General features: G+C 39.6%; 2 protein-coding genes and 2 non-coding genes across 7 annotated transcripts in view; 2 read left to right on the top strand and 2 right to left on the bottom strand.

Moving 5' to 3' along the window:
* LOC108075602 (aminopeptidase N) overlaps positions 1-22,975 on the top strand; it is a 33,353-nt gene extending 10,378 nt beyond the window's left edge. Inside the window, exons 4-14 of one of the 4 annotated variants that reach the window (XM_017168129.3) lie at positions 251-286; positions 11,375-11,689; positions 14,361-14,544; positions 14,830-15,108; positions 19,155-19,529; positions 19,593-21,023; positions 21,092-21,215; positions 21,285-21,475; positions 21,536-21,703; positions 21,760-21,903; positions 21,967-22,975. In XM_017168129.3, the coding sequence (XP_017023618.1) occupies positions 251-286; positions 11,375-11,689; positions 14,361-14,544; positions 14,830-15,108; positions 19,155-19,529; positions 19,593-21,023; positions 21,092-21,215; positions 21,285-21,475; positions 21,536-21,703; positions 21,760-21,903; positions 21,967-22,222 (3,503 nt within the window). In that variant the 3' untranslated portion in view covers positions 22,223-22,975. The remainder of the gene's footprint in view (positions 1-250; positions 287-11,374; positions 11,690-14,360; positions 14,545-14,829; positions 15,109-19,154; positions 19,530-19,592; positions 21,024-21,091; positions 21,216-21,284; positions 21,476-21,535; positions 21,704-21,759; positions 21,904-21,966) is intronic. The other 3 variants (XM_017168132.3, XM_017168131.3, XM_017168133.3) reach the window with 3 other exon arrangements.
* Positions 22,976-23,375: 400 nt separating this feature from the next.
* LOC108075449 (uncharacterized) lies at positions 23,376-24,945 on the top strand. The gene is made up of 6 exons (XM_017167904.2): positions 23,376-23,448; positions 23,509-23,710; positions 23,774-23,901; positions 23,955-24,005; positions 24,064-24,388; positions 24,446-24,945. Coding segments are annotated over exons 1-6 (1,194 nt in total). The 5' UTR covers positions 23,376-23,447; the 3' UTR covers positions 24,933-24,945.
* A 1,906-nt stretch (positions 24,946-26,851) lies between these two features.
* Positions 26,852-26,923, bottom strand: TRNAQ-UUG (transfer RNA glutamine (anticodon UUG)). Its single transcript has one exon. It is a non-coding gene; the product is annotated as a tRNA-Gln (tRNA).
* Positions 26,924-27,102: 179 nt separating this feature from the next.
* On the bottom strand, positions 27,103-27,174 carry TRNAQ-UUG (transfer RNA glutamine (anticodon UUG)). The gene has a single exon. It is a non-coding gene; the product is annotated as a tRNA-Gln (tRNA).
* Positions 27,175-27,221: the final 47 nt, after the last annotated feature.

Below are 27,221 nucleotides of genomic sequence, written 5' to 3' on the forward strand. Positions count from 1 at the left end.
ATTAGCAATGCAAATGCGAATTATTCAAACAGACACTTCACTCACCATTAGTCAGAGCAATGAGGCAATGCATCTAGATAGATCTTTGAGCCATTTGCAATATTTGTTTTTTTTTGTTTTTTCTTGATTTTGGCAAACACTTTGGTTAATAGAAATAGACAATTACGTTACCTGGCCTGAGTCAGAGCACATCACTAACCCAAATCAACGAAATTCTTTTCAAAATATCAAAATGCTAACCATCATGCAGAGGATTCAGATGCCATAATGGGTGTGGAAAGTCCAGGTAAATTGATATAAAGAAATGTTTTAATGTTTATGTTCTCAGAATTGTATTTATTTTGATTTAAATATCATAACATCAGGGGGGTTCCTAAAAGAAATTATCTTTGAAATCAATTTCAACCAATAATTACTTTTATGAGTATTCAAAATATAAGAAATACTTCAAGTACTTTTAAACTGTGTACTACTTTTCATTCCTTTTTGGCTTAAATTATTTGTTGAACATATTTTGACATAGACTCTACCCATAACCGGCACATCATTACACCAAACTGAGAGTACGAGTGTGGGGAAACTGGCTTAGAATACTAAAAGGGCCATCATCAGCTTTGTGACGCCCAATTAAAGTCTGCGAGAGATGCGAACGTGTATCTGAGAGATACCAGACCTAAGCCGGTTTGCCCCGCCCACAGCCTCCGCAAGTGATTCCCCCCTTTTTCGGATCGCAGAATCGGTCGCTGACTCTCTGATCTAGTGACGCCACAGCTACCTATGTCGTCTGCTATTTTGGCTTTGTTTCACATTTACATAAGAGGATTAACGAATGTAAATCATAGACCAAATTGGCTATGCCCGTGCCTCTCATATTCGATTCTAGGTATCATCGGAGAATGCAAAAAATAAAAAACAAAAGCTGAACAAGGCGAAAAGCGAGCCGTAAAGTAGTCAAGCTCACTGCTGCCGCTGACAACTGTGTTCCACAAAAGGCAAAACTGTCTGTCAGTCAGTTGGATGCTGGGCGATTGGCTTTTCAATTAATATTCATTTGGGAGAAGGCAAAAACTGTCATAAATTATCAGGCAGGAAGACAGGCAGACGGACAGGGTTCCTTGAGGCGGCGTCTTCAAGTACTATATGTGGCGTCAAAAACTGCAACGCGGTCACGTCTTTCACGGGCATCGCCGGATTTGTACGAGCGTCTTATGATGTCATCTGCAGGACCAGCATTTTATTTTATTTTTTAGGGATCCAAAAGCAAGCATAATAAATTGGCAGTTTTGGCGGGGCAAAGACATTGAATTTGTTTCCCGGAATTCTGTGAGCCAGACCGAAATCTCATATATCTTCAGCCGATGCGGTTTCGCTTTTTTTGCGAATCTTCAGATTAGCCTTGTTTATGGAATTCACTGGAATTTTTTCGCAAGGCATTATTCCCCATTTGCTCTTGAATCCGGAACATAAATACACTTCTTCACAGTTGCGCAAATGCTTTAATGAAGACAGCTGAGTGCGCCATTATTTTCTAATTAAACAATGTTTAGTGTCAGTATTTATGACAAAGGAACGTGTGGAATAAACAATAACAAGAGTATATAAATATTTTATATGTACTTGTAAATCGGACACTAAATTAGATGGTCATGGTTGGTTGGGGCTTACACTGACCTTGTGACCTTGCCGGGGCTTTGAACTATACATTTTATGTTCACATGTGTATTGAAAAGTCTGTAAGAATTAACAGAAAGCAAAAAAACTACAAGCCACAACGATGACGACAGCATGACTAAACACACCAGTGACGAAAATTTATGACCAACAGTTGCGGACATTGTCTGCTAATACCCTGGGAAAGGGTAGGATAGTCTTAACATTCAGTTTGTAATATAAAAATAAAGTATCAGAGAAATATTTACTATGAGTTCTTGATGACACTTTCAGCAGTCTAGTTACCCTTTTGTAGAGTATTTATCATATGCAAATCCTCTGCTCATGTTCTCGTTTGCTTGGTCTTCAACTTGACCTTAAACGCAACGCCTCAGAATGAGACTACTTACATAATGAGACGTGATAAGCTATCAAAATTTGCATAAACCAGGTGAAGAAGCTGGCATGTAGGCGTTAAGCTCAACACCTCATGCTTATGACAGTTAATTCGAAATATAAACAGATATAAAAGTGAGCCAGAAACAAGTTTAAATTGCCGTCAGACGGCTTTGCTCTGGGATTTGATTTTCAAATCGTTTAAGGTGTTCAATTACACGACATGGAAAATGCATCTCAAGTTGCTGCAAGCTCAATATCGGAATTTGAAGTGGTTATTCGATATGATCAATTGTCGCCAAGACCAATAGTTTGCTTATGGTTCCATTCCATCATATATCTATTTTCACCTACTGTCCGCCTTTCCCTGAAATGTCAGTTTTCATTGCCAGCTGGAAAGTATTTTCCTCTGTCAGTTGTGGTCCAAGTTCAGGCCACAATCGCTGGCTGACCAATCGCTGTGTTTATTGACCAATTGATCGGCGGTGCATTAAGAAAAACACGTGATTTGCATTTAAATTGTTTTTGGCCCGGACTCGGCAACCAAATTCTTTGCCAGCCAGCCAGCCGGTGTTTATTTGCATTGGCGCCTTTGCCGTTTTGTCACACGGAGAAAAATGTGATTACACAGAGGTTTTAAATAGAATTTTCTTCTTTTTTTTCAAATTAATTTTCTGTTTCTAGCAAATGATCGATTTTTTTATAATAAAAACTTATTTAATGATTTCTAAAGGGATTTTATACAAGGCTAATAAATATTGAGTCTGATCTTTGAGCTGCATTCAAATAAGGAAATCAATATACTACACACTAAATTATTTACTATAAATTACCTCTATCTCTAGACTTCTTTAAAATCCAAATATAAGGCAACAACATCTTACATTGTAAGCAGAAACAAATTTTCACTAAACTTAGCTCCTAAAAAATGGCATTTCACAATTTTAGACACCTTTTAAAAAGGGTTTAAAAAATCTCAAAAATTTCTAAAAACACCCTACTATTTTTACCTATATTTCCAAGTTATTAAAACCTTTTTCTACTGTGCACTTTGTGCCGTGTTGGCCCTGAACGATTAGCGACTTGACCAAACCCCCAGCCACATATCAAAGCAATCGTGGAAATGACGTCAGCTTGTGGCGCTCTTGGGCCTACAATTGAAATCAATTTGCAGTAGCGCCAATTGCTGTTGACATATTTCATCTAAGGCGTTTCATTTCATCCAATGAAAAGTATGCAATGTGCACATATGGTCATATATGCAAATTTCATTGCTCAGCGCATGCGCGCAGCCCATGTTGACGATTTTCACTGCCGCAATGTTGCCGATTTTTAGCATAAAAGTCATCAAACTTTAAGCTACCTGATACATATATCTTAGATTGTTTTTTCTCGAGGAGGAAGTGATTTATGTGAGTTCCAAGAAAAACGCCAGTGATTCTTAGACAAAAGCCCCAAACAACCTCACTCATTTTTGTCGATTTTATCTCTTTGGCTAAGACTAACTGCCTGTCAAAGCTTTGCGTTTGCATTTTTAGCCACATTATTTGGCAGCTTTATCGGCAATAATAAAATTAAATAATTTATTTTAATGTTCAAGTCTAGTTAAATGGGGCTAAGTGATTTTCGGTGTAGATTTCAAGCTTAAACTGGGCAGGCAAAAATGTGGTGGCTTTTCTTTTTTTTTTTTTTATAACAAAATAACAAAATTAGCTTAAATTGCTGGCACAAAAGACCAGGGGCAGCTCGTGACTTAGCCACCATAGACATTGCGGATTGCGGATCGGCGATTGGAAATGCATCAAAGTAAACGGCGTTGAAGGCGAAAGATGCTATCCGTCATACGGTTTGCCCATTCTGGAAGCCGGCACGTATCTGAAGTTGAAGTCGAAGCCCCTGTTGTAGATTGCCTTTTAATAGTTAGATAAATTGCCGGGCCTCTGGCACCTGAGTTGCATAAGACATGAGGCACCCCGGTGAACATTTGTCATAATGCGGAACAGATTCTAATCTCGGCCATTGTCTTCTGACGATACAAAGAGTCTATGGAGGAAGCTAAGTGCAGGTTTGGGTAATATCTGCAGACAGATCTGGGCACCCACACAGCTCGTAATTGGATTACTCCAAATTCTCATAATTGGCACCCGTAGGCAGGGCCTAAATTAGCGAAAAAAGAATTAACGGAAATGTAAAAAAATCCCCTTCTCAATTAATCAATTTTCTTAATAAAAAACGGACCTTGGGCTGCGGTGGCGTAGGCCGTTTCAAAGATTGGACACTGAGAAGCCCTCGGGGCAGCACTGAACTCTGAGGTGTTGCGGGCTTTATTAAAGCCAAATTAGCTTGGAAAAGAAAAAAAATGACAGCCATAAATCAAGAGCACAAACCAATGCCAGTGCTGCTGGATAAGCCCACACACATCCCATCTCTTTGGGATCTAAGGAATTCGAGTTAGCCACTTTCGATCTTTTCGCAGAATTCTTACTCATATTAGCCAGCATTTCCTCAGATCCTCCGCTAATGTATCGCTATTTTCTATATACTTTGAGCACCGCGCATTTCTGACAGGCAATTATAAATAAAAATGTTTTCAAAAATACTTTCACCAAAAAAAGCGTGACAATGTCAGTGCCGGCAGCTGAAATCGAGAGCAAAATAATTTGGCCAGCTGCCAACTAGCAACCGATTAAATGAGCATCGTAAAAAACGAATGCTAAACAACAAAACAAACGTCAAGTTCACAATGTGAGCCCATAATTTGTAACGCGAATATTTCCCGTATAAAAGTAAATATTAATGTGAGCTGTTGGTATGTGTAATAAACGAGCAAATCAGGGGTTATATACGGCGACAGTTTAATGCCCATCAAGGCCACTGTAAAGACAAGTGACAAAAAAGAGAGAATATTTAAATATATAAAATTATGGTTTATTGCCGGTGACAGTTTACGTGCCAATTTACCTAATGATCTGATATTGAAACGCACTGAAAGGGTGTGAGAACGGGTGTGACCAGTTAGATCTTCCATGGAAGATAAGTGCTAACAAATGGAAGATGTTGCTGGCATAACAATTATTCTATCAAAAAGAAATAGTAATTTTGCCAGGGAGAATATATACATTTTTAGCACCTAAACAATTGCTTATAAATATATAAAATATATATAAAATCCATTAACTTATGTCTAATAACTTGGGCTAACAAACTCCGCCCCAGTCGTATTTTTCCTTCAATGCCATTCGAGGCTTACTACCACAGCAGTTTCCATTTCCACTTTGTATTTTGTTAATAAATGGATTTTTTTCTGTAAATGGTTTTTGTGAACTTGCAAAACTGCGACAAATTGTAAAGCGCTTAAATGGTTTATTACAGAAATGCCAACCAATTTACTCCTCAAATCAGAAACTCATCAAAATTGTTGCATGCCATTTAACAATCAAAAGTACATCACAGAAAAAATGCAACGTTTCGTCTTATCGATTGTAGAAAATTATAGAAAATTAAGTTGCTTTTTTCGCTGGATTACGTGTCGTTGATAATTAAAACATAGAATTGTTTGAGACTTTTAAGCCTTGCTCAATGAAACAGTGGCTGGGTTTTTGAAGGGGTTTCTTCAGAGCTTATAAACTCTTTCCTGTTTGAAATTGCAGACTATGCCACTGGCAAAGTTCTTGCGTATTTTTTTGTGTTTCATTTTTGGTGGGTTATTCAACCTTAAGTATGCTCCCCAGGTAGAAATTCATTTGCTTCTTTTTATGCTTTTATATCGTCCAGTTTTTTTATGGGTTTGTTCGACATGCAAAGCGTTTTTAAGCAAAACTCCACCCACAACCCTCTGGCCAAGCTGCATGAGCGGCTTTTTGGCGTTTGTATCTCGTGGTTTGCCGGCTAATTAAAATTGGGTTGTGCGAGGTTTATAAGTCTGTGTGTGTGTTTGAGTGTCTGAAATACTCGCACTGACGGCTGCTTTGTTGCCGGCCGAAGTGGCGTCATCCGAATGGGAATGAGCGCTAATTTAATTTACAAATTAGCCGCACTCGAAAACTGCACGGCAAAGTGTCGAACGAATTTCGGTGTAGCTACTGAGTACAATATTTTAATTTGTCATTTTTATGTCGGCAATAGCTTAGGTCTGACAGAATGGACTTAGGTGTAAAGTTTATAAAATGTTGGGCAAAGTTTGGAGGAATTGGTAATTTTAATTTAGATCAAAGTTGTGGGAGAATGTTGAGGTTAACCGCATTTTTAGTTTGATTATAAAATGGTTTTTAAGAGAACATGAAGGTACTTAGCTTATAAGTTTGCTTTATTTATAGAAAACTGGTTATGCACAGGTAATACAATTTTTTAATTTTAATGCGGGTACTAACCGTTGATTTATATATTTTTCGAGAATTGTTGAAGCTTTTAGGTAACAAGAAATATTTTACAGGGATTTTTAATATTCATCTGTTACTGCTGTTAATTGCTTGTAACTTAGTATTTTAATATCTTGAACAAGTTAAAGTAAAAACTATTGGAAATTAGTAACTAAATCTTGGATAATCTCTCAGTAATTTCTCATGTTTTCTTCAAGTCCTAAAAACCTAAATTTGTGGTATTTAATAATTTTTCTTGAAGAACTTTGTTCCACATTTTTCATTTGACATTTTCCACTCTCCTCCCCCTTGAGAATTTCCATATCTCAACTTCATATTCAACAGCCACTTGATCTGGGCATGCAAAATTGTTTGCTTTGCCTGGGAGTAATGGTAATCTTATGGTAATTGGTGAAGTGAAACGAATTGCATTTCGAGTTGCACGACTAGCAGAGGCCCATGAAGTGGATGCAGAGGTGGATATGCCTCATTGCCACGCCCAACTCTGGGAAGAAGCATTCAGACCCCGTGTTGATGATAAATCTCCGACTGAGCCTAAGACATAAAAAACATTTAAATCCCAAGGCTTGTTTGTCGCAGACAAGTTATTTGGATTCCAAATGTTGTCGTGGCTGGGCATCCCCCTTCCCAGAGGTGGCAAGTTCTGTTGGATCCATGTTGACACAATCTGTGGAGCAGACAGCTTGCCTCTTCGAAGGGGGATTCAACGCCCCTGGCCGTGGTGATACGCAATCATAATTACGTCTGGAGGCACATAATTCTTTCCCTGCTTTTCTGGCTACCGTTGGGTAACTGCAAATAAAGCGACTGGTTTTTGGCTTCTTTAGTGCTCCTCTCCCTACCGGAAATGTGACCCAAAGCACATCTGGAACTTGACATGCCATCTCCGCCGGATCGCATAATTAACTGCATTGTCTGAACGACTTCATTAGCCGTTGTTTTCCCTTTTGCAACTGGAAAATATTGAATATTAAAATACAAATCAAATCGGTGCGTTATGCTAATGCCGTGTTTCACTTTTATGTGTGTTTATCTTTCTCTAAAACTCTGCAATTCAACGAAATTCAAACCAAATGGAGCTGGAGCGGCTGAAATCAAAGCAAATGCATTAGGTCAAGCTCGGCCAGAAGTAAACAATTTTTTGTCGAGGCGTCAAAGCTAATGCTGAACAAAGATAGAAGCCAAATAAACATTGTGGCTGTGGGTTTTTCGTGGATGAGAGTTCTTTTTTTTTCTAGAATTTCTTTCTTTTTTTTTTGATGCGACAACAAATGAATTGTTTATTACCTCTGCGCATGCAACATTAGCAATTGGAGTTTCATAAGTTATGTATGGGCTGGGACTGGGACTGGAACTGGCTGACGTTTCCGCAGAATATTCCCCGGCTTTCCACTCCCTTTAATCAATGCCTGAATGGTTCATTAGAGGCATGCAAAATGTGGAAAAATGGGGAAAAATAAAAGCAGCAGCAGCAGCAGCAGCTCGATTGGAGTTCCTCGACACGTTCTGGCCGGTGGAGTTCACTCAACTTTCGCCCGAGTGCCGGGCGAGTACTATAAACATTTCAGCAATTGACAATTTGTTATTGTTAAAAGCCAGACAATTTGGCTGCCTCTGCAAAAGGGAATAAAAACAAATAAAAAAGCTGGGTAAAGCAAGCAAAAAACTCCCATAAAATGTTATTTAATCTTTTAAGTGAGCGCCAATTAAAAAGTTTAACTTGAGCTCGTTGATGTGACATAATTTCGTTGTCTTGTAAGAATATACCATATCTTCGATCTTACACATGTTGACCCAGATAGAACGCAATTCCTGAAGAGCACACCATGTGTTTTGATTTTCTTCAACCAGACTGACAAGTTTTTGCTGCTAATTAAGGCAACTTCCTTCTTGAAGGAATTCCTTCCCCCAGGAATTAGGTCAGTGAGGTTTTTTTTTTAAGAAAAGGAAATGCAAAAAAGCTGCAGACAGATCCCTGACATGTGGCGAGCACTAATGGATGACTGGGCCATGTTTTAAAGACCCTCTCGAAAAAAAAAGCGTGAAAAGGGATCACACAGCGGCTATCGTGGTTGGGGCATCTTTGTCTGGGCCGCTGAATGAAATTCACTTGTAAGCATGACCAGAAGTTGTGTTTACGTAACCCACATACCGCCCTGAACCCCTTTTGGGAAAAATGGGTTATCATTAAATATGACACGGACAGCGAACGGATACGAAATTGAATTGCACTCCGCTGAGGTGTGAAGGGCTGGGGGAAGACTCTGCTCCAACATGCACAATTAACAAAAAAAGAAAAAAAGAAAAACTGGGGAAAAGAAAGAAAGAAACTCTTGTTTGCCTGCCTGTGATTTCGATGGATCCGATAAGATATGAATGAAAGCAGCCAACAACACCATGTACAAAGTAGGGCCAGTGGGGAGGCCAGAAGAAAGCCCTTTGATGACGTAAATGCGACAATTTCTTTCCAATTAAATGTCAACGCAGTGATAAGAATTTATGTATCGCTCTTTGGGGTTTCTTTCGCAATTTAATATTTGTTGTGCGTGTGGTTCTGCCTTCTTTTTATACCCTTAGAGGGTATTATAATTTTAGTTAAAATCCTTAAATGCAGTGATGAAGTCATTTCTGACCCTATAAATCATATATATTCTTGATCAGCATGAACAGCCGAGACTATCTAGCTAAATTCGGAAGAAAACTTTTTTTCATAAATTTTTTTTAAATATTTATAAGGGGTAACATTGATAGAATTGTAAAAAATCAACAATATTTTAATTTTCAAAATTAATATAATTTATAAAGCTAAAAAAAAGCACCACAGTAGAGCTTTCCGAATTGAATTTAAATGAATTTCGGCTTAGTTATGATATTTAACAATGTTTATTTTCCCATTATGAAAAATTCCTATATAAAAATGTAGATTTAATTATTTATATGAACAATTTTTTTAGCAGTTCTTGGATGTACATGCAAACTGCAAGGGTATATAAATGTCGGCTTCTAAAAGTTTCTTACTTTTTTTATGTCAAGTCCCTGAGGATCTAGAATGGTTTTTATCATTGGTTTTTACCACTGTGGATCCTCAGGGACTTGATATACAATTCTCGAAAGGTCTATTGAAATAAAACATTTATTTTTGATATTATCCAAAAGAACAATAAAAGTTATATTGCTTTGATATATTAATTAAAATTTCCTTTAATTCTAGAAAGGCTTAAATTTCTTTTAAAAAGTTTCAGTTTAATATTTCTTAAAAGTGGTAATTAGTTTTTATAAGCTGTGAACAATTGAGAAAATCTATGTAAAATCTCTCCAGACTGGTTTCTTTTTCCTAATGTTCTGCTATTTGTAGCATTTATTTTTAGCATTTCCCTTTATGATATTATATTATCGATTCCGCTGAAAGAAAAAACCATTTAAAAATGCGTAAAATGATTGCTTCAACAAAGTACTTCCCCCCAAGTTCAAAGTCGAGTAATCAAATTTTGTGTTATTGCTGCTATTGAACTCTTGTTAGCGGCATGGAAGTGTTTGGTGAACATACATGGCCCGGCTATGTTTTGGCATTTAACGCATGATTGAGTCATTAAGATATGGAGTGGAGTGTCCCCTCCACTCCTCACCACTCCGACTCCAACCCTCCTCGACGACGGGTAATTCGATCCACGCAACCCCGAGTAATTTCGAGCAAGTAAACCGATCTCTCGTGTGTTTGCTCGCGAAATGCAAACAGTTGCCACATTTAAGTTTTTATGAGTTAAGTTCATTTTCGAATTCGTTTAACGTCGCACGACCCAAGCCAAAAACCAGAACCAGTATCATAAAACTACTCAATCTGGCGGGGATCGGGGGAACGATAGGTGTTGGTTGTTGGGCATTCGGTTTCGTTTCGTTTCATTTGAGTGATCCACTGATTCGATGATTCATTTATCGGTTTTTGGCTTGGATTTGGATCCACAATGTGCTAGGAATTATTATAAATGTGATATCTTGGGCAAATTTGTACTTCATCGGGGTTTTATGAGGGGTGCTTTAAGCGTGTTCGGTGTCTGGGAAACAGCAAATTGATGGATCTTAAAAAAATATTTGGATTCATTTGATAGTTAGAACTAGTTTGAGACATTTAAGAGGTCTTAAAACAATGGGAAAATATTCTTTAAATTTTAAAGTTTATCTTCCAAAAGATTAAATATTTATATATTAGTTTAAAATCATGTTTGAATCGGTTGCTTTACAACCAAATTGATTCCTCTAGACTTCCATTTGATTTATTATTGGGGAAATATGTTTCTAACATCTCTAGGGTATCCATAAATAGACTCTTCCTCACAGCAACATTTCTGTCTGCCATTATTCCCACTCTTGTTATTCTATAATAGTGCAAAAATCATTTGAGAATTAAAATTTCCTTATGGCTAATTATAGCAGCGGCTGGCGATCTACCGATCTGCCGATCTGGCAAAGTTGAATAACACCGAGGCGCTGACACACACACTCGCCGAATGCATGTGCTTCATACATTGTGCAAATGTGTGTATATTTTTAGCGATATTTCAAACATTTGGCGCCGGCAATCGGCAAATGATTCTGTGCAATTTACACTCACGCATCGCTGGCAAATAACAAAGCGAGAAATCGAGAGGGGAAAATTGGGATGCAGGGAAAATCAAATGGGCGAGGGAGACAGTGTAACGGACCCCATACAACGACACGTGCCACTGAACGCATTTTCATTACATTTTCCACACCCCAATTTCCCGTTGATTTGATTAAATGTCAACGATTCGAGTTCTACTTTTGCTTTTAATTTTAATTTCCCTCCGCACATGATCACGATCCTTTATCATTTCGCTTATTAATATTAACCATTTCACCTTGCTTTTCATTCGGCTTTAACTTTAGCTTGCTCTCTGTCTTTTCTTCTACTCCTTTTACTTCCAATGCAGCCATCATATCCTATACCAATCCCAAACTGCAAATCCCATTAATGGCGTCCGCAATTTACGCGCCCACCACCACCACAACATCAGCAGCACCAGCAGCCACTCCGACATCTGCATCCAAAACCGCATCCGCATCCGCATCTGCTTCTGCTTCATTATCATCACCGCCAGGTTCATCATCAGCAGCCTCCGCCGCTCCGGCAGGCGGTGGTCCTTTCCACGGATTTGTTGCCAAATTGCGTAGTTTTAAATTCGACGATACGAAAAATATAAGAAAACGATTTCATTTCGATTACATATCGAAGGACAGATTTTTGGGTATGTTTCAAAATTGAAAATTAATATTATTAGCGTGAAAACAAGTACTTAATATATTAAGATATAATGTTTAATGAAATCTTTTAAAATATTTCAATTTTCGATTCATCGAACTTTAGGATATTTTCCACACGATTACTTTCTATCTCTCAATATAAATTCTTCTTTTAAAGTGTTTCTTATTTACTCATTATTAAATAAATAAGGTTTCAAGAGCTGATTTTAAAAACAATATAACTGAGATTCCATGACTAATTTCTTTTTAGCAGCAACACAAAACTAGAACATGGATTCAAGATAAAAAAGAACTCATCGGAAACACTTTGTCGACTTTGGTATTTAAATGATGTTATTGGTTTCGGTTCAACCTTTGGGCTGAACACTTTGTATGCATATTGTGTTTAGATCGCTCCAGATGATCCCGGCTTTTAATCAACCCAAATTAGCATTTTCATTAACCATTTTAGTTAAGTTTTACGGGTTCGGCAATCCCACATTAACGTCGATCTGGCCCTAATCCCAACGAATTCCCGTGGGTGTCTCCCCAAGTTTGATGGCGCCTCACGCTTGACACCCACAGAGTGAATTTCACTTCATTCAAAAAGAGCCGGCGAACCAGCTTAATTAGAATGTTTTATTGTCGCTTGACGCTACTTAAACTTCGACTTATGAATATTAAATCGTGTCTCTTGGAGGGGCATGGAGTTGGCGATGGATGGAGTTATTAGTTTTCCGCCGCTAATGAAGCAACACGCACACCCTCCTGCTCATACAGGAAATTGAGGTTAACATGTGTTCATCAAGACGAGATCTTTGCCACCTCCCACCTCCCACTCCCCCACAAGCAAACGATAAATAAATGTGGAAAAACTAAAATGAGAAAATGGAAAATCGGGTAAAATTCTGAAAAGCTTTCAGGGCGTGTGCAGTATCGCTGAGTTATAGTTCTTGACAACTGATTTATCAGTGATCCCGTGTCGCTCGCAGCCGCAGGTGGTGCAGTTGGTTTTTTATTTTCGGCTGCACCACATAAATTCCACCGGAGCATGGTTGGAGATCAAAGCTGCAGGAGATTCCCGGAATAAGAGGAGGGGATGGTCCCAACATACATATGTATGTTGGAATGCAGAACTGCATTGCCACAGGTGTAAGAGGTGAATGGGGCGGAAAGTGCGTTAGAAAGCCTCACGGAACATGGTTGGGCTCTTAGTGAAATTTAATTAAAACAAGATACGAGTGCCGTTCGAAAGAGTCACTGACTTTGTCCATGCCTTTCCTATAAAAGTGCCATGCGCACACGTCATAAAAAAAAAGTTGTGAGTTTTTTAGGCCTCCTTCGGTGAAGGCCAGGCGAGAAATAGAAATGGTAATGGTAATCGGCTAATTGAAAATTCCCAGCACGTGCTGCTATTTCTGCTCCCGTTCGTTGACAGTGGCAACGTACAGTGCGTGCGGCAAGTCTGCTTACCTTATCATTATTATGATAATAGCCGCTGGCTATCTACTTCCGCAAAGTACGAATTTTTCGCTTATCAGGAGTATATTTTCCATCTTATCTCTTTGTTTTAGCATGGCCCATCATACACTTAGTAGCTTAACTTTTTAGATAAGAATACGAGGAAAATGTGAGGTTTTTCGGTAAAAAAATTTAAGATAATGACTCATTAATCTGCAATAAAAGCAGAGTATTTTCTGTTTAAAATTTAGCTTAGAATTTTCCTAGAATTATATTAACAACTATTTTAAGAATCAATAAAGAAAATGTATTCGTAGTCACAATTTTAGGTAGTTTTCCAATAAAATCTTATCACCAACTAATGAAATATTAATAATTATTACATAAATATTCAACTCACTATACTTTACCTTGCCACTGTGATCATACGTTTTGGCTTCAAGCCCAAAACACTTAAGTACTTCTTCGTTTAACAAACTGTTTTGCCCTTTTAGAATGAGCTAAACATTAATTTTCCCCTTAACTTGAATTTTTTGCCATAAAGAGCGAGTTTAACGATCAGTTTAAGGCACTGCAGGGTAGATCGGTTTTCCACATGTCGTTGTCGACGCCCCGCTAAATGGGCCGCTAACATTTTGACTTTTTCAAGCACTCGACTCTTGGCCAAATTATGCTATAAATCAGTTTGATGTTGCCATCAATTGTTTACATCGTGGATTCTCCTATATATTCATATGCTGCAACGGCATGTGAGGAATTTCCAATCCGAAATAATTAGATACAAAGATCTATAAACAATTTTTGAATGCACTGAAAACAATCAATTAATTGGACAAAGCATAAACTTTATGGCCGAGACGTGAAAGATACATACATCTGTGTAAATAAACGAGGGTGTGATAATTTCTGACAGCCTATAAAGTTCTTTCTCGTTTTCTGTGAAGGGAAGAGAGAAAAGCCACAAAAAATATGAATAAAACATGGGATTTATGAGTGGTTTCAGGTCTTTAAAAAATATTATCAAACTTAAGGGAATTTTTGTAATAAACGCTTTAAATTTAAATTTAATTAAATGGAAAATATTATAAAAAATTATTTTTCTTATTGATACCGTAATATTATTATATTTAAAACAGTTATTTCTTTAACCAATCTCCTATCCTACAAAATATTTAAAACTGTCCTTATTAAAACGCATTTTTATTTCCTTTCCAGGCGGTCAACTCAAGACCAAAAACGGCCAAAAATATGTTTTCAATGGACCTCCGTCGGGGGTTTATGTTTCCAAGGCTTGCCTGGTCATCGCCGCCTTCATCTTTCTGGTGGCCCTGCTCTTCTCCATTGCAATCACCTACTTTGTGACCCGGCAGGGAATCAGCCCCAAGGAAGTGGGTTCCGGGTGAGTTGTGTGATGGGTGTAAACCGAAACCCAAATGAAATCCGGGCGTGGCTATGCTTATTTAGTGTTCTCCGGGTATTTGTTTTCTGTGGTTTCGTTTTGCATTTTTTGCTAAACGTTTTGGCAAGTGTGCTAATTGGCAGTCGAAGGAGAGACGACATGACCTCATTGGGAAAGTGAAAGTGAAAGCGATTTAGGGAAGGGTCCCTCCGAGAACTGGGTGTGACTCTTTGCATAAACTCAAACTTGATTACCAACTGGTTCTACCTCTTCCGTTCCTTACAGCTGCATCAACCCATCATCAGCCGCCGATCATCCCATCCAAACTGCCGGCTGGGTGAGTGTTAACTCCCCGCCGCCTCCGAAAGTGGACACGCCCTCACCAACCACGAGTGCACCACCCACCCCGGAGCTACCGCCCATTGTGGAACCAGAGAAGAAGGTGGCGGTGGCTCCACCAGTGGGTGACATACCAGTGCCGGCAACAGAAATTGAGGATAACACCACCAAGCCCACGGATCGACCCCTCAAGCTGTACGAAGGCTGGCGGCCCCTGCACTACAGGTGAGTTGATTAAATAATGTGCCATTAATGGGGTGGTTATGGTGGCTCCCTAAGTAATTTCCCACTTAAGCCGCAATTTCCCCTAATGAAAATCACCACCGCCCGTCAAGAGAGCTCCTTGTGTTGCTAAAATTGCTTTGCATGTTCGCCTTTCGATTCGAGGAAAGATGCAATCCCAACTGACACTCAAATTGCTCACTCAGATCTCCCCGGCGTTTCCGGCTCTCTGTATCTCTTGGCTGTCGTTGGAAATAATGCCGGAATTGATCCAGGTCATGTCCCGCCGACAGTTGACGGCGCTCTTAATCAGTTTGCTTGACCAAAGTGCATCTATCGTGATGTGCTGTGTTGTGACAAGTTAAGAGAACCGCCTGACAAGTGATATTAGTTTGATAACTAAATCGTTTAACTAGAGACGCTTAGGAGAGCTGTCCAGAATGTGGGAAATCATAGCAATTAAATATCAGGTTTTTAAGAGGGTTTTAAGTGCAGAATAAGAAAGGGTATTCAGTGATAAATAAGATGAAAAGTGGTTAGTTTGAGAGCTAGTTATGTTGTCAAAACTATAGAGAGTTTCAATAGGTCTTCAATCAAGTTTTAACTCAGTTTAATACAGATTTTGTTCTATTGTATAAAAATATTTATAAATGCAAATCATGGTTTTCTCCTTTCAACCCTTCGATATTACCAGGAAGCAGGCCCAAGTTGTACCCGGACATTTATTTATAGAACCTTCCTTCCTTGCTCCAAATGCTAATACATTGTAATGGGATTAAGAGGCCAAACTTCTGCCAGGCCCTAACTCATAAATATCGCTTTCCACCCCTTGACATATCCTTGTTCCTTTATCCCCTTATCTTTATCCTTGGCATCGCCTAAGACCCGCGAACTGTTACACTCGCATCCGCCCCAAGTCAACCCCCATTGCACAGTGGTTGCGCCCATAGGCCAAAAATAAAAAAATTTATTACAACAAAAATGTACGAAAAGTAAACAGATCGTCTCTTAAATATCCAAACTTCTTTGTGGCATACCAGATTTTTTTTTTAAATCTAACAGGACTTTCTAAAAATTAAATTAAAGATGTGAAGATGTATTCATTTGCAAAGCGTAGCTACGCGCATCGCGAGTGTTTCACAACCAAACCTAACTTTGAAGTGGTCCGATTATTAATTACGTGTCCAAATTAATATTTTTTGTAATGGATTTTGAAGTTCAAGGTATTTTCTATAAAATGAGATATTATTTAATATATTAAAAATAATTATTGTGTTCATTATATTCATGTGAAATAATCATGTTTCTGGCCTATATTTTAAACGTATTTTTTATGTTTAGCTAAAGTTATAGTTGTGACCCCACAATAATCTACAGTTCATATGTATGCCAATGTGTTTGTCGCGCTTTTAAGATGACAAATGGTAAAAAAAATTTTGCCGAAATTTGCCTATGTGCCTATAATCTTAAAAATACTAACACAGGTTAGGGTAAGGTTTTTAAATTTTTTTTGGTTTTTTTTTTTTTTTTTTTTTTTTTTTTTTTTAAATAAGGGTTTAATATCCTTAAAATATTGTGTAAAAGTTTTACATCGATTATTACAATATTGACGAAGTTATGGGTAGTTGAACGGAAGTCGTTTGGTGTTCGATGTATGAAAATCACAAAGTTTAAAGCGTTCTCCTGAAAAATGCCATTTTGAAAATCGGTGTACTCTATAACTCAAAAACTACTTAACCAATCGGTTTGAAATTTTGAACATAACTTTGAAATTTAATTGTACAGGTACTCACGTAAAGGTTTTTTAAATTGTTAATGTTAATATATATATTTTTTTAAATTAACTTAATTTTTGAGTCGAAAATCGGGGTTTTGACTTCCAATTTTGATAAAAACTCGGGAAAAATTTTTAAAAATAAAAACGTCTCTTAAGTACCTTGGGGCACTAATTCTTTAAGGAATGCAATACATTTTTTTGATATCGGACGTTTTTGTGGACAGTTAGGATGTACACCGAAAACCAACTTTTATTTGTGGGGACTTAGGAGATTAGCAATATAGCGTAGGCCTGTAAATAATTTTTTAATACAAAAATTTAAAAAAAAAAATGGTTCAAATGTTTTGTTAATTTATGGTATTTAAATCATTAAGCTAACTTTAGCCGTTTCGCCAAAACATTTTTTTGAACCGTGGGCAGTTTTGCACCGAATTAGCCTTACGCCCCTTAAGCTGTGTGCATTTGTTGCTAAACAAATAAAATACACAATATATAAGTTAATAATTTTTTTTTTACTTTTGGACACTTATATTTCACCAACATTCTCAATAAGAGATAAAAAATTAATTTTAGCTCTTGGAAAAAAATAATTTTATAAAAATTTTGTATGGGAGCTATAAGATATAGACATCCGATTTTAACCAAATTTGGTAAGAATGCATAAACCTGTTTCAAACATATTATCTGTGAAATTGGTTAAGATATTTTGAAAAACAAAAAAGTTTTTCATACTAAATGTTGATTTTTAACAGATTTTTCCTATGGCAGCTATATGATATAGACGTGCTACATGGCCAATTTTTTGGACATATACTTAAAACATTTTTCTTGATTTTTGGTATTAATTTCGTAACGATACATCAACTAGAACTATTTTTGGCCGCGTCTCCATACAAGCCCAACCACTGTGCATTGACGTCACAGTTGTGGGGTCGTGTGTACACGTTTATTTTTCTATTACCACTGTTACCTAAAAAACTGGGTCAAGGATTGAGCCGTCGCAGTTCAGTTGCTCCGAGGTGGACACCAGCCACTTGAAGTGGCCAACAAGCAGCTTGTTTAGGTCGCCACAGGAGATGTCCACCTAAGACCAGCCGTCAGTCGGTCACACTCTAGAGTAAAGGCGGCATAGATCTAAAGAAACCATAAACGCACGCCGACTGTCGACATGACATAATGCGCCAGATACTTGCGCCGGGGTAGATGCTCCGATAGGAGATGGCAGATACTTTGGCCAGATGAAGATGCGCGGCTCCGCGGTAGCCGCATTGCATTAATATAATTGACACAGAAAGCCCAAGCTGGGCATTAATTTGAGCACCGCACGCAGCCATAGACTCTGGGGAAAAGTTGCGAGAGAAGGAACAGAAAAGTCAGGAAAGAAGCTGGAGGGAAAAGTCGGTAGAGAAGTCTGGGCAATCGATGCTTGATGGATGGCGGCAAGTGCAGCCCAAGTGCTGCACCATCCAGAGGATCGATGGCAACTGATTTTGCAGCTGCCGATCAAAGCAACACTGTTGACCAGTATCTGCAAGATACTCTCTCACTCGCATAGCCATTGCAAATTGCTTGAAGCCCGCTTCCTGGTTGCGCCAAGCGCACGCATTGTAAGCCAATCGCCTCAATTAATTGCAACTAGGCGCAAAGGCAGCACCCAGGGGATTCCAGATTGGCGGCGGCCTATAGAATGGTGAATGGAGGATGGAGGCTGGAACTCCGGCAGGCCGCATCTGCCAGTGGGTCTGCGGCATTCTTGGCATTCGTGCAAAGGGGGAATTGATATTTAATCTAAGAGGAATACCCTGTAGAGCATTGAATTGGTTAGAGCTTGGCAAGAGCTTGGTTTATGGGAGAATGTGTTAAAAAATGAATAGATTTTTTATATAGGGGGACCATGAATAGGGTATTCCATCTTCCATAAACTTGAACACCCAATTATCGCGCTTCTTGTTAGGCTTTGATTGCCATGGCGACTTATGATGGCATGCATTTCATTTGCCGCCATCCCCGACTAATGGCTGCGTTCGAAGTTCGAGGCAGATCGCAATGGGAATTGCATTGCCCCCGAATGTGCACCCGAATGGGTGCCAAACACATGTGCACACTGTGTTCTCCTGCCTGAACTCGCGACGACTGATTGATTGATTGGCACTTTTGACGTGGCCAACCTGACATTTTTGGCAGCCATTTGCATTTCACCTGCAATCTGGCAAGCTATTTTTGTGATACCAACAAGTAACATATGATGATGCCTTCTCCTCCTCTCTGGCAGCCTGCTCATCGAGCCCCATGTGGAGGTGTCGGCCAGCAATGGCAGCCTGACCATCGAGATCGAACGGGATATGTCCAAGGTGACCAGCTGGGAGCCCATTGTGCTTGATGTCCACAACGTAAGCATCTCCAATGTAAGGGTAATACGTGCTCCACTGCCGGGCAGGACCAGCAATGCCAGTGACGAGCAGGAGGTGGACTTTGACAGCGATTATGGCGATGAGAATGGCACCTTTGTGATCGGTTTGGACAAGGCCCTGTCGGGGGAGACACAGCTAAGACTGCTCCTGAGCCTGGACTTTGTCAGCCAGCTGACGGATACACTGCAGGGCGTCTACAAGACCAGCTACATTAATCCAGACACCAAGAAGACTGAGTAAGTGATATTAATTAAGCAATAAGTTCTCCAATTACTAACCAAAACTCTCCCCACCTTCAGATGGGTAATCAGCACACAGTTCTCTCCCATCGATGCTCGCCGAGCCTTTCCCTGCTTCGATCGTCCCGACATGAAGGCCAACTTCACCATCAGCATTATCCGGAGCACCGAGTTCAAGATGTCCCTGTCCAACATGCCCAAGGCGCATACCACTCGCTACCGACCTGGCTACATCAGGGATGACTTCCTCACTACTCCCAAAATGCCCACATACCTGGTGGCCTTCATCGTGTCCAACATGGTGGATTCGCAATACGCTAAGCTAGACAGTGAGATGGCGCCACGAGTGGAGCTCTGGACAAGATCGCCGTATGTGGAGATGACCCACTACGCCTACAAGATGGTGCGCAAGTTCCTGCCCTACTACGAGGATTACTTTGGCATAAAGAACCAGCTGCCCAAGATCGATTTGGTGTCCGTGCCAGAGTTCGGATTCGGGGCAATGGAGAACTGGGGATTGATTACGTTCCGGGACTCGGCGCTGCTCGTGCCCGAGGATCTGGAGTTGGCCTCCTCTTCGTATCACATGCAATTCGTGGCCGATATTGTTGCCCATGAGCTGGCCCATCAGTGGTTTGGCAACCTGGTGACGCCCAAGAGATGGGACGATCTCTGGCTGAAGGAGGGCTTCGCCTGTTACATGAGCTTTAAGGCCCTGGAGTTCTCCCATCCAGAGTTCCAGGTAATGGACACTTTCACCGTCTCGGAGTTTTCCGCTTCCATGGAACTGGATTCGGACAATACCACCCACGCCATTTCCTTCGAGGTGCGCTCCACTAGCGATGTCCAACGCATCTTCAACCCGATTAGTTACTCCAAGAGCACGATCCTGCTGCGCATGTTGAACTCGATTGTGGGTGAAGAGGCCTTCCGCTCGGCCACTCGGGATCTGCTAAAGAAGTTTGCCTATGGCAACATCGACAGAGATGACCTGTGGGCCATCCTCACGCAACATGGTCACGAGCAGGGCACGCTGCCAAAGGATTTGTCTATTAAGCAGATTATGGATTCATGGATCACGCAGCCCGGCTATCCCGTGGTCAATGTGGAGCGTCGAGGCGTTGATTTGGTGCTGCGCCAGGAGAGGTACCTTTTGCCCACCAAGAACCCTGCGGACCAGAGCCGCTGGTTTATACCCATCACCTTTGAGACTGACGAGCTGCACAAGGGCGACAATGTCCCAACACACTGGATGCGTAGCCAGGACGAGGAGGAGCTCATCGTGAGCGATGTCTTCACGAACAGTGCCAATAACGACAACGTGATTTATCTGAATCTGAACCGTCAGGGCTACTACCGGGTCAACTACGACCTGACCTCCTGGCTGGCCCTCAAGAAGAACTTTAGCATGCTGCCGAGGATAACCCGGGCCCAGCTGCTGGACGATGCCCTGCACCTGGCGCAGGCGGAGTACCTGACCTATGATATACCGTGAGTTTCAGAATCAAAGCATTATTTTTTTAATGTTAAATTAAATAAATGTAATGTAATTCCCTTAGTTTGACCTTCCTAATGGAGCTATTCACGGCTGTGGACGACGAGTTGCTGTGGAGCGCCGCCAACCGGGGACTCAACTCTCTGGCCAACAACCTCAAGAGAGAGCCTGCCTATGAGACATTTAGGGTGGGTATCCATTGATATTATTCTCTAAAATTTTATTTTAAATATATTTATATTATTCCTCTGGATCAGGCCTTCATGAAGTTTATTGTACGCCCCGCCTTTGATCGGTATGGTCTGAATGAGCCGGACAATGAGTCGCATCTACAGCTGCAGCACCGAGCCTTGGTGGCCAACTTGGCCTGCAAATTCAACTATGATCGCTGCACCCAAGTGGCCCAGATGAAGTTCCGGGAGTGGATGCGGGATCCCAAGAAGAATCCGTGAGTTTAACACACCTCCTAAAAAAATAAACTCTCTTAATATAATCTCTTTGTAAACAGCATCAAGCCGAATCTCAAGTCAGTGATTTACTGCACAGCTCTGGCGGAGGGCTCTTTCCAGGAGTGGTACTTCGCCTACAAGCAGTACAAGACGACAACGAGTGCCTCGGAGAAGGAGGAGATCCTGGGCTCGCTGGGTTGCACCACCAAGCCTTGGCTGCTGTCCAAGTGAGTGTCAATAAGATGTTGGTTAGACCAAGATTTCAATAGATTCCTTTTTATAGGTACCTCAATATGACCATTAATCCCACATCGGGCATCCTAAAGCAGGATGGAGACCGGGCCTTCATGGCTGTGGCCTACAATGCCGTGGGCCATGAGCTAGCCTTTGACTTTCTGCAGAGCAACATCAAGGAGATTGCCGAATAGTAAGGATTCTATAGTTAAACGAAATCCACAAATTTATAAACTTTGTTTGTGATTCCCCCCAGCTATGGCGATGGCTTCTCCACTGTGTCTGCCATGATCAAATCGCTGACCGTCTACATGAACAGGGACTACCATAAGCACAAGCTACAGGACCTGGCCGCCAACTGCCGCAAGCTGGGCCTGCGGGCCGTGGAATCCACCATTAATCTGGCTCTGGAGCAGGTGAACAACAACATCTACTGGCGCAAGCACTCCTACGACAGCCTGAAGGTCTTCCTGGAGGGCATTGTCAGCGAGTTCCAGATCAACATCTTCTAAGCCAATGGGGAAAACTCAAATTGATTTCAACCAAAAAATACGCGTTTTAGTTATGTAACCACTACCATTATTTGTATTCATGCGAAGGCCTCAAATTAATTTAATGAAACGAATTATTTGCGAAAAGTGATATAAACGTGTAAGTTAGTTTAGGTAACCGATTTACTTTTTGCAATTGTATATTTATTTATTTGTAAGACGCGCTTCTTCTGCTTCTTGGCATTGCTCTGCAACGTTCCTAGTAAAAATAGAAAGCAACCGGAAAATACACACAAATAGTTCGATCTTCGAATAGCTCTCATTCACCGCATCACTTTTAGGCCTCACTTGATGCACTATATATCCTATATATACTGCAAATCTAATGCTGCTTGTGTAAAATCTGTATTACCCTTATGAGTGTCGAGTCCTTACGTTCGTACACACCCCCTAGGTCCTAAGCGAATCAATCTAGCACTAAGCGAACCAAAAATCTATTTTGTAGTCAGTCCTAAATCAAGCTGGGAGTAGTCGAGGTGGGGATAAAACCGAGTGTCCTTAATGCATGGTTTTGAAATGTTGCTGTGGCAAGGAGAGTACACACCCACACACAAATATATTTATTAACGTACGAGTACCTATTATGTATTTTGTAAAGCCCAACACACACGGGAATACTTGTATCGCTGCTGCACAACCATGTAAATAAGTTTTAAAGCCTACACTAAACATTTAAATAAACTATGTATTTACGTAATTTTATTCAAAACGAAAGTTTATAATTGTTTTGGGGAAAATGGGTCAATATAATATTTGTATTCATATGACAAAGATTTGCTCTGTTAGAAAATTGTACTGAAATATCGCTATATAAAAAGTGGTCTCAAAATCCAAAAGTAACTTTGAAGTTTGGCGCCCTATTAATTGAATGGCTGCCCTGTGTATCCCTGGTATGGCATTCCTTTAATCGATATTTATCGAATTTTAAAAATATTTGGTATTATTTATATAATGTTTTAAAATGGGATTCAAATTTTTTGTTTAATTTTAATTTAAATGAATTAAGATTTTGATGGCATATCGGAATATTTAATAAACTTAAAGTATGTAAATTTATTTTGTTTTTTTGTATATATATTAATTGCACTTGCATCCCTGGCACATGTGTTTTGGTATTTTTGGCATTCCTCGGTACGGTCATACTAGCCATAAAAAAATTGTAAACAAAACAAAACTCCGTTCAAAAAGTAAGTACAACGTTTTAACTTAATATTTTTGGCACAATCCCGACTTATTCCCGCCTTTAGTGCCCGGCCGGAGGAAGTGGCAGCCTTCGGAGGAGGACTGCTTCATCGAGATATGGAAAAACAACTTGTACCTGTTCGACGGTCGTAGAAAATTGGTGGAAATTTATGCCGAGCTGCGGAAACATTTCCGGGAAGTGGGCATCGATATAAACGGCCAAGTTATCAAGAGCAAAATGGAATCTTTGAAGCGAAAGTATTTCAAGTCTGTATTTTAAATCTAATTGTCAAACTTTGAGCTTAGTTTTAAATATCATTCCAATTCCAGTTTGCTGCATGCTGACCGACACGATCAATCGAGTTCCTGGGAGCACTTCGACACGATGGCCACCATAATATCAGCCACCTCCAAAGGATTAGCCAAGGATCCCGACTGGGACGACGTAAATAGTCACCGTAAGATCTCACTCGTAGTATTTTTGGAAATATTTTAATGTTTCTACTTTCAGATCGTCAAAATAAATCGATTTATATGAACGATGACGCGCAATTTGATTCTGGTTTGTTTAATTCTTAGCATCCTTCTCAAGCCTTCTTAGTAAACGGTATTTCTTGCAGACGGACCCTTTAGCTCTGTCTACGTGGAGGAGGGTCCCAAGTATCTTTTCAAGAGTGAGGAGGGCAAACGCTCGAAGAAGAGCACAGCGGCCCAAAAAAAGAGACAAAGAGTCAGACAGACATCTGCGAAGCAACGAAGATTCTGGTACGCCGCTGAGGAAATCACATTTGTTAACGTGTGGGAGCAGTTCAACTCCGAGTTACTGAGTGAGCGCAAAAAGATGGATGTCTACAAGGACATGGAACAAGAGCTCTGCGGTCTTGGTCTCTATGTGACGCCAAATGATATCAAGTCAAAGATGGAATCCCTGACCCGCACCTTTAGGTGAGTATCTCCTCCTTATGCCCTTTAGATCTATTATTTGATTTGGCTTTACTACAGGGGTCAGCGCAATGCTGTGGGTGATAAGTCGGAGTGGATTCACTATGCCAAATTGGGTCAGCTTTTGAGCCCCCTGGAGCCCATTAGGTTCGAGCCTTTTCCCGAGACCAGCAACAGCTCTGAGGACGATTTTCCCTGGCTCAGCGAGATGCAGCCAAAAGTAGAGTTAATCGACAATCCTACAAACTCCAACGATTCAGTTGTCCATCAGTTTGAGGATTGCACCCAGCCGTGTCCTTCCAGCCCTTCAATTGATATTGATTCTAGCATGACAAGCTTTAAAGTAGAGAGAGTAGAGAAAGTGGAACCAGCAGAGAACTCAAACTGCGCAAGTGATAGACAGACATCAGCTGAAGAGTTTGGCCAATTTGTGACCAAAGAGCTGGCCGTCCTGAATGATGATTTGCTCATCGAAGCAAAGCGCAGAATCTACAATATTATATGCACAATGCAAATGAAACAAAATGATCTTAATAAACTTAAGTAATTGACCAAAATGATGGAAACCATTTGTTTTTTTCTGAGAAAAGTGAGCAAATTTAAATTGGAATAGTTTGTTACGTCTTATTAAGTCTTCATTTGTCTTAAATGATTGATCTCAAAAGAATTTCTTAGAATCTTAGATCACAGGTTCAAGACCTGAGCTAAAAGAATATAAACAATCAGAATCTCTTAATAAGCTGAAATGGTATTAATCTATAGGAACTTTCCTTGATAAGAATTATTCTACCTAAGCTTTATCAATTTCGCCACTTGTTGGGCTATAAAATTCAGCTTCTTTCCTCTCGGATTATTAGTACTGTTTTCTCTGGCATTCGAACCATGCTTAGAAATATAAAATTGTCTACATTTCTGGGGTAAGTAATCCTACAAATTATTTCTTAATTTATTACTAAAATACCCAGTTTTCAGGTGTTTTTTCCTACTTTTCTTAGGTCCCCTCTGCCTGGGCTTTACATCTCGACAGGTTCTAGCTGAAAAACAGAGAGTTATAGATATTATGCACACCTCCCAAGATGCCCGATCCAAAATCGTAAACACACCGAACTTAGTGGCCCTATATAATCGGGTTTCGCCTTATATGCCACCCGAGCAGAGACTGAGGCTGGACAGACTTGTCGCCGCGCATACGAACCCTATTTTGGTGGATGGTGTGCCAAGCCAGGGAGGACGCATGAGCAAGTATGCAGCCCGAGTGCTGTCCAGTGTAGCTAGTGAGACGTCTGTTGGATTTTTTAATGAACTAGGTGGAACCATCTACTATTGGCTACTTAGCATTCTTCATAAATATTCAAACAGTAAAAATTAATAATTTTGAAATTGTTGCTTAATTTTTTTTTAATAATAGTAACATTGTTGCAAGCAGTTTTGTTGCACTGCTTCACTTATAACAGCTAAAAAAAATTATTTGTGCACCCTTATGGAAACCATTTTTTTTTTTTGAGAATTTTAAATCAAAAAGTTTCTTATAAAGTCTTATAAAGCCTCAGATGACATCCTTTATTTATGTAAAAGAAAAAGATTTATGTGAAAAGAATTTCTAGGAGATTGGGTTATCCCGTGGTAAAGATCTGAGCTGATTGTAAATGACACCCAGAGACAAACAGCCTCTCTTGTAAATTGCAAACTGTCTCTTGATAAGCCTAAAGACTATCAATTAATTAAACATTTCCTTGATAGCAAGGACTTATTGCTCTTTTTCCAATTCCAATTTCTCCAATAAATTCAGCTTCTTTCCGCCCAGAATATCAGTTCTGTTTACTCCGGCGTCTTGATCAGGCTTAACAATATGAAATTGTCTATATACCTGGGGTAAGTAATCCCAAGCATTATTTTATTATTTTCTTACTAAAACGGAGAGTTTTCAGGTGTTTTCTACTACTTTTCTTAAGTCCCATCTGTCTGGGCTATACACGTCAAGAGGCTCAATTTCAGTTAGGGGAAGTTTCACAACTTATGACCGACTCCCAGAGCTTTGAAGACAAAGTGAAGAACCTACATGACTTAGTGTTTATTTATAACCAAGTTTCAAGGTATATGCCGGCCGACCAGAGGCAGAGACTGAACAGACTTGTTGCCGAGAATTCTACAGCGATTGGTGATTCGAAAAAAATCTATCAAATGGACATTTCTAATATCGATGGGGTGACGGATGAAGAACGAAAGAGGACAATTGCATTTTTTGATGAGTTTGCTGGAACCCTCAAGAATTGGCTCGTTAAGAAGGTTCAAGGAAATTAAAACAGTACAACATAATTAAATAATTATTTTTTACTGTTTTAATTTCCTTGTTCACCTTTAAATTAAATTTTAATAATTAATAAAATTAATAAAAAAAAAAAAAAATCCATAAAAACAAAACAAATTAAAAATAAATTAATTATATAAAAATAAAAAAAAAACTGTAGGTTCTACCGAGATTTGAACTCGGATCGCTGGATTCAAAGTCCAGAGTGCTAACCATTACACCATAGAACCGTGGAGTCCGTTTTGCACAAAACGAAACATAGACTGCGGCCAGAACAATGGCTGCAAATAAGTAATTTTTCACTTGACTTATTTCAAAATATGGAATATTAATGAGATAAATTAAATTTAACAGGGATTCTAACAACAAAATACATTTAAAAAAGGAAGAAAAATAAAAACTTTTCAGAAGGTTCTACCGAGATTTGAACTCGGATCGCTGGATTCAAAGTCCAGAGTGCTAACCATTACACCATAGAACCTTGATGTCGGGGTGCTGCTAAAATACAATTTTGTGCCACAGCCTTAA

The sequence above is a fragment of the Drosophila kikkawai genome, chromosome 3R, assembly GCF_030179895.1.
Source record: "Drosophila kikkawai strain 14028-0561.14 chromosome 3R, DkikHiC1v2, whole genome shotgun sequence".
Taxonomy (NCBI): Eukaryota; Metazoa; Arthropoda; class Insecta; order Diptera; family Drosophilidae; genus Drosophila; species Drosophila kikkawai.

Bases quoted from the DNA above. Each gene is read 5' to 3' on its own strand.
- LOC108075449 (XM_017167904.2), top strand. The intron at 24,006-24,063 runs GTTTGTTTAATT...TATTTCTTGCAG, and splicing joins TGACGCGCAATTTGATTCTG to ACGGACCCTTTAGCTCTGTC. The intron at 24,389-24,445 runs GTGAGTATCTCC...GCTTTACTACAG, and splicing joins TCCCTGACCCGCACCTTTAG to GGGTCAGCGCAATGCTGTGG.